The sequence below is a fragment of the Chiloscyllium punctatum genome, chromosome 32, assembly GCF_047496795.1.
Source record: "Chiloscyllium punctatum isolate Juve2018m chromosome 32, sChiPun1.3, whole genome shotgun sequence".
NCBI lineage: Eukaryota > Metazoa > Chordata > Chondrichthyes > Orectolobiformes > Hemiscylliidae > Chiloscyllium > Chiloscyllium punctatum.
In genome coordinates, this window is record NC_092770.1 from 2378304 (window position 1) to 2396783 (window position 18480).

The 18480-nt window shown below is 41.0% G+C and overlaps 1 protein-coding gene across 5 annotated transcripts in view; it reads right to left on the reverse strand.

Moving 5' to 3' along the window:
* Nucleotides 1–6151: 6151 nt before the first annotated feature.
* The window catches only part of tfec (transcription factor EC), an 84483-nt gene continuing 72154 nt past the window's right edge, over nucleotides 6152–18480 (reverse strand). For 3 of the 5 annotated variants that reach the window (XM_072551484.1, XM_072551483.1, XM_072551486.1), the window contains 4 exons: nucleotides 18041–18097; nucleotides 17848–17923; nucleotides 16890–17070; nucleotides 6152–8904 (listed from right to left, as the gene is read on the reverse strand). In XM_072551484.1, coding sequence (XP_072407585.1) covers nucleotides 8527–8904; nucleotides 16890–17070; nucleotides 17848–17923; nucleotides 18041–18097 — 692 coding nt within the window. In that variant the 3' untranslated portion in view covers nucleotides 6152–8526. The remainder of the gene's footprint in view (nucleotides 8905–16889; nucleotides 17071–17847; nucleotides 17924–18040; nucleotides 18098–18480) is intronic. The other 2 variants (XM_072551485.1, XM_072551487.1) reach the window with 1 other exon arrangement.

The window sequence follows — 18480 nt, forward strand, 5'->3', positions numbered from 1 at the left end:
ATTTGGAGGTACAGGAAAATCTCTGCCAGATGTAGAAGGATCCTTTAGGATCTTGGATGGAGCACAGGTTTTACACCTCATGGTGGCAAGGGAAGGTGCCGGGAGTGGAGTGTGGTTTGGTGAGAGGAGTGTGGATCTAACAAGGGAATCGCAGAAGGAATGATCTCTGCTGAATACTGATAAGGTTGGGGAGGGAACTATATTTCTGGTGGTTGGGTTTGACTGTAAGTGATGGAAATGGGGGATGATGCACTGTAGCTGGAGATTAGTGGAGTGGAAGGTGAGGACCAGGGGTTCAATCCTTGTCATAGTTGAAGGGGTGGGATTCAAGTGTAGAGGTGCAAGAAGTGGAAATGTGCTGGAGGGCATTTTCAACCATAGGGGGAGGGGAAATTGCTGTCCTAGAAATAGGAAGCCATCTTGGATGTTCTGGAGTGGAATTGCTTCTCTTGGGAGCAGATACAGCAGAGGAATTAGGAGTAAGGGATATTGTTTTTTAAACAGGAGGGGCTATAGTCCAGGTGGTTATGGGTGGGTTTGAAATATTTGTCAGTGTTGACTTGATTGCTGGAAATGGAGACGGACAGGTCTAGAAAGGTGGGGGGGGGGGGGGGGTGTTGTCTGAGATGATCCAGGTGAAGTTGAGGCCAGGGTGGAAGGTGTTTGTGAAGGTGATGAACTGTTCAACCCCCTCATGGGGGCATGAGGTGGTGCTGAGACAGTCACCAATGTGACAGCAGGAAAAAGGGTAATGGTGCCATTGTAACTGCAGAAGATGGACTGTTCCACATATCCAATGAAGATGTAGGCATACCTGGGGCCTATTCAGGTGCCTGTGGCTACCCCTTTGGTCGTAAGGAAGTGGAAGGTTTCAAAAGGGCAGGTCGTGCCTCACAAACCTTATTGAATTCTTTGAGAAGGTGACTAAGGAGGTAGATGAGGGGAAAGCGGTAGATGTGGTATATATGGATTTTAGTAAGGCGTTTGATAAGGTCCCCCATGGTAGGCTACTGCAGAAAATACAGAGATATGGCATTGAAGGTGAGTTGGAGGTTTGGATTAGGAATTGGCTCTCTGGAAGAAGACAGAGGGTAGTAGTTGATGGCAAAGGTTCATCTTGGAGTGCCGTCACTAGCGGTGTTCCGCAAGGATCTGTTTTGGGACCATTGCTGTTTGTCATTTTTATAAATGACCTGGAGGAAGGGTTAGAAGGTTGGGTGAGCAAGTTTGCGGATGATACGAAAGTCGGAGGAGTTGTAGACAGTGAGGAAGGATATGGCAGGTTACAGCGGGATATAGAGAAGCTGCAGAGCTGGGCAGAAAGGTGGCAAATGGAGTTCAATGTAGCTAAGTGTGAAGTGATTCACTTTGGTAAGAGTAATAAAAAGATGGATTACTGGGCTAATGGTAGACTACTTGGTAGTGTGGAAGAGCAGAGGGATCTTGGTGTCCATGTACACAGATCTCTGAAAGTTGCCACCCAGGTAAATAGTGCAGTGAAGAAGGCATATGGCGTACTGGCTTTTATTGGTAGAGGAATTGAGTTCCGGAGTCCTGAGGTCATGCTGCAGTTGTATAAGACTCTGGTGCGGCCGCATCTGGAATATTGTGTGCAGTTTTGGTCGCCATACTATAGGAAGGATGTGGAGGCACTGGAACGGGTGCAGAGGAAGTTTACCAGGATGTTGCCTGGTATGGTAGAAAAATCCTATGAGGAAAGGCTGAGGCACTTGGGGTTGTTTTCATTGGAGAAAAGGAGGTTTAGGGGTGATTTGATAGAGGTGTACAAGATGATTAGGGGGTTAGATCGGGTTGACAGTGAGAACCTTTTTCCACGTATGGAGTCAGCTATTACAAGGGGGCATAGCTTTAAATTAAGGGGGGGTAGATATAGGACTGATGTTAGGGGTAGGTTCTTCACTCAGCGAGTCGTAAGTTCATGGAATGCCCTGCCAGTAGCAGTAGTGGACTCTCCCTCTTTATGGGTATTTAAGCGGGCATTGGATAGGTATATGGAGGATAGTGGGTTAGTGTAGGTTAGGGGTGCTTTGATCGGCGCAACATCGAGGGCCGAAGGGCCTGTACTGCGCTGTAATGTTCTATGTTCTATGTAAAAGGAGTTGTTATTGAGGATCAGGACCAGTTCAGCCAACCAAATGAGGGGTTCAGTGGAGGGGTACTGGAAGAAAAAGAGAGGGCTTGGAGGCCTTCATCGTGGTGGATGAACATGTACAGGGACTGGATGTCCATGGTAAAGACAAGACATGGGGACCAGGAAACTATGTAGTCATGGAGGAGGTGGAGAGCCAAACTGTTGTGTGGAGCTCCTGGATCAAGGGGGAAATGATAGTGTCTAGATATGGAGAGAATTTCGGTGGAGCAGGAGCAGGCGGAGATTATGGGTCGACTGGGCAGTGGTAGAACCGAGCAGTGCGGGATTCCAGGACTATGAGGTTGGAGGCTGTGGATTGGCGATCCTAAGATAATGAGGTTGTGGATGATCTGGGCAATGGTGGTTTGGTACTTGGAGGTGAGGTCATGGTCAAGGAGGCAGTAGCAGTTGGTGTCTGCCTGGCTTCAGCAGTGTAGAGGAACTGAACATTCCAGGCAGATCAATTAGTCTTCAATGGGGTGGCACAGTGGCACAGTGGTTAGCACTGCTGTCTCACAACACCAGAGACCCAGGTTCGATTCCTGCCTCAGGCAAATGTCTGTGTGGAGTTTGCACATTCTCCCCCTGTCTGCGTGGGTTTCCTCTAGGCGCTCCGGTTTCCTCCCACAGTCCAAAGATGTGCTGGTTGGATGAATTGGCCATGCTAAATTGCCCATAGTGTTAGGTGAAGGGGTAAATGTAGGGGAATGGGTCTGGGTGGGTTGCTCTTTGGAGGGTCGGTGTGGACTTGTTGGGCCGAAGGGCCCGTCTCCATACTAAGTAATCTAAAGTTTGACACAAGACTCCTATATATTCATGAGGACATCACAGGATTAATAACATTACCATGTCTAATGTCTGACCAATTCTTTTTGTTCCCATGCTTTTGATGCACTGAGTACATTCATTCAAACACCATTAACAAGTGGCTTATTGACTAAATTACAAATATTTTTGTGCAGATTAAGAATTTTTTAAAAATAAAGCAGCTTTTGATGTTTTACCTTTAAAAGCATTCTAAAATTTAAAAATGTAACATCAAAAACATTCCAAAATTAAGATGTATCAAATCTTAGCATAGAAAAGGTTAGTGCACCAAATGTGGCATTTACATTTTAGCATAAAAGCAAAAATATGTTTTAGTTAAGTATTGCTATGCTGGAAATTTGCATTGAACAGATCTGGGGAAAAAAAAAAGCCAGGTCTGACAGTATCAGTGGATGGAGAAACTAAATAAAAAGTCATGCCTAGTGCAGTATGATTTCAGAACAGAGTAATTCTGGACACAATTAACTGTTTCTCCCTCCAGATCTAGAACACAGAACCATACAGCACAGGAAAAGGCCCTTTTGTTTAAGGTTATGCTGAACATGACACCAAATTAAACTAATCCCCTCTGCCTGCCCTTGGTCCATATCCCTCCATTAATTGCATATTCATGCACTTAAGTCCCTTAAACACCCTGATGGTGTCCACCTCCACCACCCTTGGCAGCATATTCCTGACTCACCACTACAGCTCCTTTGAAATTTTCCCCCCTCACCTTAAAAAGTAGGTCACCTAGTTTCAGGCGTTTCAACACTGGGGAAAAAAAAAGATTCAAAAGGCAACCCTATCTGCACGACTCAATTTTAAACTTCTACCAAGTCTCCCCTCAGCCTCTGCTACTCAAGAGAAAACTACCTGAGTTTTTCTAGCCTCTCCTTATAGCTCATTCCCTCTCATCCAGGCAGCATCCTGGTAAACCTTTTACATACACTCTCCAAAGTCTCCACCTCCTTTCAATAATATGACAACCAGAATTGAATGCAACACTCTAAAGTGTGACCTAACCAATGACTTCGAGCTGTAACATGATATCCTGACTCTTGTATTCAATTTTGAAAAATGTGGTGCTGGAAAAACACAGCAGGCCAGGTAGCATCCGAGGAGCAGGAGAATCAAAGTTTTGGGCATAAGCCCTTCTTCAGGAATGAGGCTAGTGTGCCAAGTGGGCTGAGATAAAGGGGGGGGGGGAGAAATTTGGGGGAGGGGCACTGGGAATATGATAGGTGGAAGGAGGTAAGTGTGAGGGTGATAGGCCAGAGAGGAGGTGGGGGCAGAGAGGTCAGGAAGAAGATTGCAGGTCAAGAGGGCAGTGCTGAATCCGGGGGGGGGGGTTGGGACGGAGATAAATAAAAAAAGGTGGGGGGGAGGGGAAGTGAGGAAGCTGGAGAAATCTACATTCATCCCGTGTGATTGGAGGATTCCTAGGCAGAAGATGAGGCACTCTTCCTCCAGGCGTCGTGTGGTCAGGTTCTGGCAATGGAGGCGGCCAAGGATCTGCATGTCCTTGGCGGAGGGGGAGTTAAAGTGTTCAGCCACAGGGCGGTTGGGTTGGTTGGTGCGGGTGTCCCAGAGGTGTTCCCTGAAAGTGTTCCACAAGTAGGCAGCCTGTCTCCCCACCGTAGGAGTGCATCCTTGAAAGAGGATTCGCAGTAGGTTAAGATCAACTAGGAGAAAGTGAGGACTGCAGATGCTGGATGCATCCTTGAAAGAGGATTCTTGTATTCAATTTCCCAACTAATAAAAGGCAAGCATGCCATGTGCCTTCTTTACCACCCTATTTGTGTGTAACCACTTTCATGGAGTTATGGACTTGAACCCCAAGATCCCTCTGTACATCAATGCTGTTCAGGATCTTCCCATTAACTATATAATTCCTCAGCATTTGATCCCTTAAGTGCAGCATTTCTCAGCTACCCAGATTAAACTCCATCTGCCATTCCTTCTTCCATATCTGCAACTTATCCATATCCTGTTGGATCCTTTGATAATTTTTTTTTTTTTTTTTTTACACTATCCACAGCTCCACCAATCTTTGTATTGTCTGCAAAATTTACTAACCCACCAACATTTTCATCCAAGTCATTTACATATAATCATAAACTGCAGAGGTCTCACTATAGATCTCTGCAGAACACCATTAGTCACAGACCTCCAGCCTGGAAAAGCACCCTTCCACCACTCCCCTCGGTCTATGGGCAAGCCAGTTCACAATCTACATGGCCATGTCACCATGGATCCCATGCATCTTAATCTTCTGATGAGTCTACCATGAAGGACCTGGTCAAAAGCCTTCCCAAAATCCATGGTGAGCATTGAAGCTTTTGAGATGATAGAGACAATCAAGTTAGTAAAACATGACCTGCCCTGATCAAAGCCACATTGATTGTCCCCAATTAAGGCTACGCTTTTCCAAATGCATGCAAATTCCATCCCTAAGAATTTTCTCCAATAAATTACCAACCAAGGAGAGACTCACTGGTCTATATTTTCCTGGATTACCCGCATTTCCTTTCTTGAAGGGAGGAAGGACACTAGCTACTCACCAGTCCTCCAGAATCTCTCCAGTGGCTAGCACGAATGCAAAAATCTTCAAAGCCCCTGCAATCACCTCTTGCCTCCCACAACAATCTGGGGTTGATACCTTTGGGAACTGGGATTCATCCACCTTAATGCTCTTCACGTCTTTCTTGATCAAAAGAAAAAGAAAATGCCCTAGAAGCATGCTTCACACAAGTCTCACTATCCTTCATATCCTTCTCCTTGGTGAATATTCAGATGAAGTACTTATTTAGGATCTTGTCCACATGCTCACCTCCAAATACAAGTGCTCTCATTTATCCTCAAGTGGTCTTGCCGTTTCTTCAGTTGTCCTCTTGTTTTTAAGTGCATAGAATGCCTTGGGATTCTCTTTAATCTTACTTGCCAAGGTCATTTCATGGTCCCTTCCTGTTCTCCCAATTCCCTTTTTGAGCTCTTCACTCAAGTCCTTTCCTGAGGAGTTTTTCCAGTGTTCTGTCTTTGAAGCAAAGCTTGGTCTTTTGTTGTGCAATTTGTTTTTCCAAGCTTTGAAGCTGCATTACCTTTGAACACCAAAAAGGTCAAGTTTGAAGAAAAAAGTTCAAATAAATTTGTATGGTGAGTTTAATGTTTTTATAATGTTTTCTGGTGCCATTGAAATTATGTACAGAAAGAATTTATCACAATCTTTTACATGAAAGATTAAAAATCTATACAAATTTTACAAAGATTATTGCTTACAAAATAATACAATGACAATACACATTAGTTTAAAGCTTTGAAAAGATTAGATTCTCAATGGTCAACCCAAAATATTGTTGCACAAGCTATTTAGTCACCTCTGTTCTACTGAGCTTCAAATATTTTCATATCTTCATTTCAGAAACTAACATTGTTACATATTATGCATGACAAAGTTTCAAACTCATTTACGTAGAGCTGGATAAATAGCAAAACATTTTCTTCCATTAAATTAGTTTTCATTGACCATAATTACTTATTTGTCTCAGCCTTTAAAGCAAGGACTCGTTTAAATACTTCAAGATCAAATCAGAGGTTTTTCCCCCCATTTTATTGGGCTAACATTAAATGATTCACTCAGTTGAAATTTGCATTACTATCAAATGCTGTAAGTTCAACAGCAGCCTTCCAAACTAAGGATAACAATGTCACTAAGATATCACACATTTCCCACTCCACATTGTAGCAAATATAGATATTTTTAAAAATTTATACTTCACATCTGTTTCAACAAGTCCCAAAATCTTCAACAATCCTCAGCCACAACTAAATCAATCATAGGGGTCAAAGGTTTCAATCTTACTGTCCATATCTCATCCAACACCAACTCCTGATCCCCATCTTTTCAGTCCTTGCAGGTCTATGATACCTGTTGCCCAAAATCATGTTCAAATTTAAAAGTCATTCTTCATGATTGCAGGTCTTCCTCCCAATGTCTTTCACCTTCAAAGTCTACAATTTTGTTTTTGACTTTGCTGTTTACTGGCTCTGTGCCTCACCTTTCTTTCTCCACCCACCTCCCCCAACCAAGATTTGGGAGCTAAGAATTAAGTATAGAATTTCCTCAATTTCCCTTAGTTCTCCACCTCCCTTTAATGCCTTTCTGAAAACAGCACTGACCAAGATTTTTGGTCACTTTCCTCAATGCTTTGCTGTGGGCTAAGCCTCCCATGTTTTACTTTATATTGTAAAGACACCTTAAGTGCTTCAATATATTGAAGTTGCAGCATAAATGCAATCTGGTGTTGAAAAATGGGAAATTTAAAGAGTTACTGTAATGCCCCTTCTGCTCATTAAAATATTTGCAATGTTTTATTTGCTCTATTTGGTTAAACAAATGAAGGGGAAGGCAGAGAGTTAACATTAAATGAAAGAGTTTTATGGCTTCTGAGGTATATGAAATACTTCACAAGGAAGATCACTAAAGCATATTAACGAAACAAAAAATTTTAGATCATTAACTGTTTGTAAAATAAACACAAGTAACATTCCTTAGAAATTAACTTTTTAAAACTCCTTAACATTATGGGAGCCTTCAACTTTTTAAACAAAATATACTCAAGTATTTTTCTACAATTTGCACTTTAATGTATTATGATTCTAAATAATATGTAGCTTAATTACACTCTGAACAGGGGTTTCATATGTAATGCTGCAACATAACTCCCCATATGTCCAGAAAAGGGCCAGAATACAAGTTAAAACATTTTGCATCATACTTATTATTTCTCAAATAATTAATTTACCATCTCCCTTTTGCACAATTATTCTAAAACAAAAGTTGGGAACTAAAGCTGGATTCTTGTCCACACTCAGTCATACAAGAATCAACTGAATGGAGATTAACCTCCTTCCTTGAAACATAAAAATGCAACCTGAACTCAAATACTCAAAGCCAGAGTTGTGGGGCAGGAGTAGAAAGAATTTTCAATTTCTAAAATGAAATGTTTATTTTATATTTAGAAAAATGCAATTTCAGCTGACCAATCACCAAACTATTTAATGTCTGTAACCATTCTAACTAAACAGGACATGCCAATATTGCATCTACATAAAATAGTAGAGCATCAATTTCTGACTGTTTTGGCAGATCCCATTACTATGAAAATTCCCATATTTCTGTCCTCAAAAAAGCCTGATTGAAAATAAAAGTTTTGCTTAAATGTGCGTGAATATACAAAGAATCAGTTGTTTGCAAATACACCTAGTGAAAAAGAATGTTGGAGCATTCTATTAACTGTGCATATGATTATGTCCCATCAGAATACTAGATTTATTTGTCCATGTAATTACTGGATCAAGTTTCCCTTGTGAAGGATTTTTAATAGCAGCAAAAGTGAAATTAAAAAAAATGTGGAGAATATTCTAACCTTCAAAGTAAAAATGTTAACAGCCAGATGTGAAAATGTCTCAAGGCATCAAGCAGTAAGCAAATCACCTTAATGTTTTAATCATTTTTAAGAAGTGAAATGATCATTGTTCCTCACTGCACCACAGAAGGATATTTTTCACAGTTCATCATCTGTGCTGAAGCTGCTTCTCCTACTGCTTCCTTTAGATGCACCGGGTGGTGATGTTGTAGACAACAGTGGATCAGATGTCAGTGGAGAGATTGTATTGTCTAATAGAATGCTATCGAGCCGGTTTTCCGGTTTCAAAGCAGCACTGAATGACAAGTCTGTAAAGTGTGACAATGGATCCAAGAAGTTACAGGATGCTTCATTAAGTTCACTCAACATTTGTGACAAGCTTGGCTGCTGCAGATAATCAGGGCTATTGTCCCCTTGGTAGGACTCATGCTTGACAATGTGAGTTACCAGCTCAGTTGGATTAATGGCTGATGACACAGTGGGCAGTCCGTGGACCCGGGCTTGCATTTCCAGCTCCTGAGAAGAGAAAGCCATCTTAGATGCATTGGATTTTGCATTTTGTAAATGACAAATGATAGCTTGCATTAAAATATGGAGGAAATAATCTTGAACACTAGAGTGTAGGGCCTTTCCATTGCTTAGTTAAATGTGGACTAAATTGTAATAGTGTCAGCCAAATGCCTGAAGGACTAAAATTTGACCCTTTTGACATATTTGTGGAAGGTCTAATTACAATATCCATCTCAACCTCAGTCCAAACTTACATCTATAGTTAAGTTAGAGACATATCCACCTTGTTAAAATCTTTTGCCTGGAACAAATAGCAATGTCGGAGCAAAGGAAGAAATGGAACCAAACAGCCTGTTCCAGATGCTGATTAAATGTTTGTGTACATCTAGGGCTCTACTCCTAAAAGTAGAACATGTTGTTATCTGCTGTCTCCAAGTTACTTATACCAAATTAGATGGCTCTACACTTTGCCCTAGATTTCAGAAGTTACAAAACTTCAAAATCTTTGTGACACTATATCCAAGCCCCTTTGCAAAATACTGTACACATTAACTACATTATGCTCCACCTAAAAACTCAAGTTAAGCACAAGTGTTCCCTTTATAAGTGCCTTACTGACCAAAACCCAAAACGTTGTCGTCTCTCCATGTTTCCACCTCACCAAGGGAAACTGATTGGTCTGACTGTAACAGGTTTAGCCACACACTTCTGAGCAAGGGTGCAATGTTTGCAGTTCTCAACACTACCACGCCCTAAGAGTGAAACAAGTTCTCCCTGTTCTAATCTAATCTTTCCATCAACCGCTTTACAATCCCTAGTAAACTGATATCACCAATGAAAAACCAGTATACCTATCCACTTTATCCAAAAGTTTGTTATTTCATACATCTTAATTAACTCAGCCTTCAGCTCTATTAGAAAGAGCCTTAGTCTAGCCAATTTCCTCAAAGCTGGCAATTTTCAAGCCATGATAATATTGTAAATCCCATTACTCAAGAGTGATAGTACTTTTTCTGTACTGTCATAACTAGAACCATACACAAGATTCCATTTGTGGACTGAGTTTCCTTCTGTAGTTTCAAGATTATAGCCCTGCATTTGTATTCAACAGCTCTACTAGTGAAGGAAAGCATCTTAATATCTTCTTTACAAACTTATCTACCTCTCCAACGCCTTCAAGGGCGTGTGTACAAACACAATACAGCAACCCCTTTTGAATAACCATGTGTTTGTTGTATGTTCCATTTCACCACATTTGCCCTTCTCATTTATAAGCTATACACTTTTCCAAAATGCGTTCTACTTGACATTTCTCTGCTCATGCAAGCAAACCATTGATCTCTTCCTGCAGTTGACAGGTATCCTTTCCATCAACTACCCAATGTTTTTATTGTCAGCAAGTGTCTCAATCATACCTCCAACATTTAAATTCCAAATTTAATACATTAGATAACAAGGAAACCAAAGCTGAGCCGTATGCAACACTACTTGAACAGCTTTCCATTCAATAGACAATAGGTGCAGGAGTAGGCCATTCTGCCCTTCAAGCCTGAACCACCAATCAATATATCATGGCTGATCATCCTTAATCAGTATCCTGTTCCTGCCTTATCTTCATAACCCTTGACTCTACTATCCTGCAGAGATCTATCCAACTCTTTCTTAAATGAATCCAGAGACTGGGCCTCCACTGCCCTCTGGGGCAGAGCATTCCACACAGCCACCACTCTCTGGGTGAAGAAGTTTCTCCTCATCTCTGTCCTAAAATGGTCTACCCAGTATTTTTAAGCTGTGTCCTCTGGTTCGGCACTCACCCATCAGCGGAAACATGCTTCCTGCTGCCAGAGTGTATAATCCTTTCATAATCTTATATGTCTCAATCAGATCCCCTCTCAGTCATCTAAACTCAAGGGTATACAAGCCTAGTCGCTTCAATCTTTCAGTGTAAGGTAATCCCGCCATTCCAGGAATTGACCTCATGAACCTACGCTGCACTCCCTCAATAGCCAGAATGTCTTTCCTCAAATTTAGAGACCAGAACTGCACATAATACCCCAGGTGTGGTCTCACCAGGGCCCTGTACAGCTGCAGAAGAACCTCTTTGCTTTTCTCGTCAATCCCTGTTATGAAGGCCAGCATGCTATTAGCCTTCTTCACTACCTGCTGTACCTGCATGCTTACCTTCATTGACTGGTGTACAAGAACACCCAGATCTCTTTGTACTGCCCCTTTACCCAAATTGATTCCATTTAGGTAGTAATCTGCCTTCCTGTTCTTGCCAAAGTGGATAACCATACATTTATCCACATTACAGGGTGATCTGGACAGATTAGGTGAGTGGTCAGATGTAGTGTAATCTCCTAACATCCTCATCACATTTCACCCTGGCACCCAGCTTAGTATCATCGGCATATTTGCTAAATGTTATTACTAATACCATCCCTGCAGTACCCCACTGGTCACTGCCTGCCATTCCGAAATGGAGCAGTTTATCATTACTGTTTCCTGTCAGCCAACCAACTTTCAATCCAAGTTAGTACTTTGCCCCCAATACCACACGCCCTAATTTTGCTCACTAACCTCCTATGTGGGACTTTTTTCAAAAAAGTGTTCTGAAAGTTCAGGTACTCTACATCTACTGGATCTCCCTCGTCCATCTTCAGAGTTACATCCTCAAAAGAACATAACCATTACCCTTTGCTGCCTGCTGAGTAAGTGTTGGATCCAACGGTTTCTTGTATCTCATGAATGTTTTTCTTAAGTCTGCGAAACCTTGCCCAATTCCTTAAAAAAGGATTGCATAAACATCTCTTGTACCACCTCCATCAATTCTCATTACTCTTTCAAAATATTGAAGTTAGCAACACATTACCTTCCCTGACAGAAACAATGCTGATTATCCCCAATTAATGTGCTTCTCCAAGTAGCAGCTAATATCATAGTGTTCTTTCCAGTAGTTTACCCAAAGTTTAATTGGGTGGCCTGTATTTACAGGTATTGGCATTTCCTGAATGTGGCACAATTGAGGACTGCAGATGCTGGAGATTAGAGTGGTGCTGGAAGAGCACAGAAGGTCAGACAGCAGAGGAGGCGGAAAGGAAGACATTGTGGGCAAAAGCCCTTCATCAGGAATTTCCTGAATGTGCTCATCTGGGACATATGGTGTGTACATGACTTCACATGCACCACATGCTGTCATAGTCTGTTACCTATAGACTACCTAGAGAATGCAGTTTGTTCCTTAGCTGTAGGAAAACCTATTCACTCCTAAACTCTTGAGGATACTCATTAATACTGCTACACATCCTCTTTGCTGAACACTATGAAATTACGTAACACCCAATTCCCTTCCTTGAAGCAGACCTATAACGACATCGAACAGAGTGCTTGTAACTCTTCAGTTATTATACTCTATTGTGCATTCAAGTGCACGATGAATTCTGTTTATAAAATTTCAATTTCTCCCTTATTCCAAAGCCAACTTTGAATTTACTGTTATCTATTCTACTGCTAATGATCTCTCCCAGTATTTTGTACATGATATTGTGATTCCCACACCCTTGTTGATTTTAGTTTCAAAACACCAAGACCACTAACAAATTTCTACAAAGGAAGTGTCAGCTCTGTTCAAATGCAACTACCTAGCTTGTACAGGTTCTATCTTCTCCAGAGCCAATTCCATTGACCCAGGAATCTAAAGCCCTCCCTCCTGCACCATAATTTCCAGCCACATGTTTCTTAAAGTCCTATTTCTTGACAGATTACTACTTTTACAAACAAGATTGCCAAGTTCTACTTAACTCAGTTCAACAGAGGACCACATCTCTTGACCTACCAACATCACTGGCACCAGTGTGCCTCACAACTCAAAATATTCACCTTGCCCCAGAAAAACAGCCAGCAGCCACTGACATTTTTGTCCTGAGGAAGCAAAATGCCATATGGAATTATAGAACTTCAGAAATGCTCACCCTATCTGATCCAAAATAAAACCTTCCCATCACTACTGCTGCTTCACTCTTCTTCCCTGGTCAGCCTGCAGTCACGTGAGTGTGGTTGTTGATGCATTCTTCAACTGAAGGCTTTTGCTCCAGAAGTAACCACACCCTTAAAGCTCTTCTACTAAAGGTTACAACACTTGCATCTACCTGAAATGTGGAAAATTACCCAGGTATATCTTCTACACAAGGCAGGACAAAGTCAATACTGGGGCAGTAATTGGCCAGTTAAGTGCTGGAAGATGTCATCAGTGCTAAGCAGCTCCTTCTCAGCAATACCCAGATTGGGTTCTGCCAGGACCACTCAGCTCCTAACCTCATTACAGCTTTGGTTCAAACATGGACAAAAGAGCTGAATTTCAGAGATGGAGAGAGTGTGACAACCCTTAGCATCAAATCTAATCTAATCAAGGCTGCATTTGCCTCAGAATAACATCAAGAAGCCCAAGCAAAATTGCAGTCAGGAGAAAGGTCTCTGTTGGGTGGAGTCATACCTGGCACACAGCAAGATGGTCTTGGCTATCAGAGGCCAGTCATCTTCAGAACATCACTGTAGGAATTCCTTAGGTTCAAAGTCTTCAGCTGCTTCAATGACCTTTCCATCATAAGGTTAGAAGTGGCAACGTTTGATGATTGAACAATGTTCAGTACATTCCCAACTCCTCAGATACAGAAGCAATCCATGTTCAAGTGCAACAAGATCAGAATATCCAGGCTTAGGCTGACAAGTCACAAGTAATGTTCACACCACAAATGCCAGGCAACGTCTGCCTTTTGACACTTACTTGATATTGTTTTATCATTACTGAACACTGCCTACCCCACCAAACTAACAAGTTGGGTTTATAATTGACCTGAAACAACTGGACCCGCCAAATAACTAGTGGTTACAAGAGTAGCTCAGGTGAGGAATGGAATACTCATTGTCTGAATGAGTGCAGCTCCAGTTTGACACCATCCAAGCAAAGCAGCCTGTTTAATTGATATTACATCCACTCCTTCCACCACAGACTCCGTAGCAACAATGCATCTTACAGATTGGCAAAATTCAACATTGTGTACTAAGGTTTTATCCCCTGTACCTTCGAAACCTCAAATACATCCATCTAGAAGGTTTATAGAAGCAAATACATGGGAACACCACCTTCTTGACTTGGAAACATAACTGTTCCTTCAGTGTCGCTGGATCAAAATCCTGGAATTCCCTTCTTAAGAGTATTGTGGATCAAACCACACAGTACATGAACTGCTGCAGTTCAAAAGGTGGCATCTCACCACCACCTTCAAGGGCAATAAATACTGTCTAGCCAGTCTTGCCCATGTCCTATTCATGAATAATACCAAAAATGGGGGACAACCACCCCTTTCAAGGGAGAGGCAATAAATGCTGGTTATACCAGAAAACCCAGCTACATTAAAGAAATTTAAAAAGCGATGGCTGTCTCCCATCCTCAATTCCAAAAAAGCCTTTCACCTTCAGATTTCCAGGCTCTTACACATGAGAGATTTGTCCTTTCCCTCTCACCATCATAAAATTGGGGTGAACCTTTACATGTTAAATATTAACTGAACGTAGCAAAGACAGGATTGCATCTTTCAGAATCTCTGGAATGGCACAGGGGCAATGAATTTCAGCAGTCCCTATACACATGTGCCAGACCTGATGGGGTTCATCAAGACCAGCATATCCACTGGGGGCGGAACCTACCTCAGATGCCTGCCCAGCGGCCACTACTGAGGAACCTTATCCAGAGGGGACAGGTAGGCGCCAGTATTACACTTTTTGGAGTGGGAACGAGACAACAAAAGCCTACAGGGACAAGTAGTGGGCCCAGGCTTTAACTGTAGAATGCAGAAGTTGCACTCTTTTCAGGCCAAGAAAGCAACTTCTGTATTAAGTCAGCTTATTGACTAAAGTTTTTCCTTCAGATTACACTCAAACATCTGGAAATAGACTCTAGCAGAGGAAAGATTATAAGAACACTTTAATCAGAACATTAAAAGCCTTATTTTTACAAAGAAAGTTATTTACATGACTGTGTTCTTCATTTGGGCCAGAACTAAAGTACACCAAAAAAATTAAAAGTGTTCTGTAGAAGACACCACTTAAAATGGGGTGGCTCAGTGGTTAGCACTGCTGCCTCACAGCAGCAGGGTCCCAGGCTCAATTCCAGCCTCGGGTGCTGTGTGTGGAGTTTGTACATTCTCCCAGTGTCTGCGCGGGTTTCCTCCGGGTGCTCCGGTTTCCTCCCACAATCCAAAGATGTGCAGATCAGGTGAATTGGCCATGCTAAATTGCCCATAGTGTTGGGTGCATGGGTGAGGGAGATGGGTCTGAGTAGGTTACTCTTCGGAGGGTCAGTGTGCATTGGTTGGGCTGGAGAGCCTTTTTCCACACTGTAGGGAAAACAAAAATGGGTCCATGAACTGCAAGGAAGCACATCAGTTTTTTTTTAAAAAGAACCTATAACTGAAGTGAGAGTTAGACTACTCTATAGCTGCTCTGCGGATGCTGCCTGAACCGCTGCGCTCTTCCAGCATCACTAATCCAGAATCTGGTTTCCAGCATCTGCAGTCATTGTTTTTACCTGTTTTTACTCAGAACTGTGAAACAGCCATGGCCCAAACTAACTTGTTTCAATGTGGCACATTGACATCCAACAGAAAACTGCTTTGCTTAGTTATCAACGAACCCTGGACAACAAACTAAATTTTGCATCTTTTACATATTTCAATAGTCTATTGAGCAATGGAAATAGTCAATGCTAACAAACACATGTCCATAATTGCCCACCTAAATCTAATCAGATCTTCCCAGGATCACAAGATACAAACTTAATGTAACCTTTAGTCCAACGATCAAAAGAACTTTATTTCAGAGAGGAGTGCAACTGCCTTTTATTTAAAAAGGGATTTCACCAAACGTTGTCAAGAAGTCCTTGCCAAAAAAATTAGTAAGTTATCGGAGAAGATTCGCCACTGGCTGGAGTCATATAAAGTACAAAATTAGCAATGTTCAAGCCCTATCATCTTCAGCTGTTTCAGTGACTTTCTCTCCATCATAACTAGGGAAGTCAACATTTCAGAAAACTTGCTGAATACAGTATTTAAATCTAGTTGTAATTACTCAAATTAAGCAGTCTATACCCTATAACAAAGTGGATAGCATCCTGCTAAATGCTGATTAACGTTTCACTGCAAGTGTCAGGCATTGACCAGCACCAACACGAAACTAAATCCTTCCTCTTGAAATTCAACAGTATAACCAGGAGGTAGGGGAAGTGTTGCTGGGAGCTCATCATCTACCAAAACTAACTGTACCAAGTACATGTACTGCAGCTACAGAGCAAATCTGAATGTGGTCTCGGTCTCTCACCAGATCCACTAAATCCTGTTTACAAGCTGCAAAAACATAGTACAGTGGAATACTATGAACTTGCCTGGATGACCGCAGCACCAACAAAACCCAAAAATCTGACACTTTTCAGACCCAACAGCCCATCAGCAGTACCATCTTAATGAAATTCATTTCTTCTAATTTATAGGGATAACGTGAAAGCAGTGTGCAACATCCATCAAAGCAAATTTGCTGAACCCACTGTCACTTCTAAAACAATAATTGCCACCATCTAGAACAAAGGCAGCATACATTAGGCACACAACAACCTACCTTCTCCCAATTCATACATCACCTCGACATCCAACCATCTTCTCATTCCTTTAATACCACAAGCTGAAATTTCTGAAGCACCCTACCACTTTGGGAAAATCTTCACCATTGTTTGCAGTGATTCAGAGGCAACTCATCACCACCTTCAAGGGAGGAGGCTGTGAGGCATCTTTGCCAGTGATATCTGCAACTTTTGCTTCTTGTTTCTTTCACCACTCAGAAGAGCAACTAGTCTTCTTTTGCTGGCAGCACTAAGGTGCTTCTTCCCTCTGTTCAAGCAACTGCTTAGTACAAACAATCTTTGACCTTTAGGTTAGACATACCTGAATCCGTAGCAGCAGCCGTCGGTTAGCTTGTTCCAGTTTTTTTTGCCTGTTTTCTAATTCTCGCACACGGTGTTGCTCTTTCTGAAGCCACTTTATGTACTCCACAGATGCTTTCAAAATGGTACCTTTGTTCCAACGCACATCACTGCAGCGTAAAATGTCATCTTTTAATAAAAGTCTGCCTCAGCAAAATTTTATCAAAAAAGGACACGTTTAAAATAATTAAATGCTCAGCCATTTCATAGTGTTTACTCTAAAGTTAGAACAAAATGATAATGTTAAAGTTCTAGATTCTTGGTTAAAGGTTTGAAGAGCTTGTCTACCTAGAAAAAGATACCTAATCCAAAAATCTGCAACTAAAATCAAGCTTCAACTGTCAACATATATCAGACATCACTTCAAACTGACTGCTAATTCCTGAAGGTTAAGAACACTACCCATTAAGTTCAACAGTTTAATATCGGTATCCTGTCTGATTTCAAATGTCATTTAATGTAGTAAAGAAAATACTTGAACTTGCTATCAAGCATTAGTCTTACTATTTTTGGACCCAATTTTAAACTGGTAGGGGTTCTTAAAATGCGTAATTTACAATGTATGGCTATCATGACCATTCTGTTCTTCAATGCAAATACCAGCATTAAATAGTTTTCAGAAGAACAACATCAGGGATCTTCTGCATAAAAATTAATTAGGATAGACATACATTAACCCCTTATGATAATAATGCATTTTACAGCTATTTTATAATTAAACTGTGAAAAAAACCCAAAATAATTAAAACAATTACAGGTCAAACCATGCAGCACAGATGAAGAAATAAGACTTTAAAAAGTTTGAAGTGATTGATAAGTTGTGCAGTGAAAAACAATCAGATGATTTTTTTTGCAGAAACGTAACTGAAATCCAAGATCAGGAGTTTTAAACAAGGATTCTCGAACCTCTTTATACTTACGGATCATTTGACTTTGGAATTAAGGTACCAAGTTCTTTGATACGATAATTGATGTTGAATCTTCGTCTTCGTTCAACTTTGAAATAACAGATAGACTAAGTTAGTTGTATAATGTAGTTAAATTTCATGTTCTGTAGGTAAATATAATTAAACCCAAATATTGCATAATGATATTGAATTAGACTACACTTACTCAAGTTGTGATTATCTTTCTTTTGCCTTTCTTTAACAAGTGCACGTGTTTCAGCATCTGCCACAGTTAATGAGGACTGGTTAGGTTCAAGCAGCCATTATTTCAATTTTAAATGGAATACAATCATACACATTGACAAACTTGTGCCTACACTAACAACCTTCATTTATACATTCAGCTAGGAAAACCATCACAAAGCAAAGCAATTTCTGATTAAGCCCCTATCCTTGAAGCATTTAAACTTACATCTTTAAAATTTTCCGAAATTAATTTAGTTGTTTTTTTTTAAAAGCAGGGCTATCTAACAAATAATTTTTTTACTGTTGTATCCCAGCAACCAATCTTAATCCAGTTAACCAAAAACTACCCTCTGGTCTCCTTCCTATCGAAAATTTGAATAATAAACTAGTGTTCTAAATAGATCACACAATCTGGAAGAC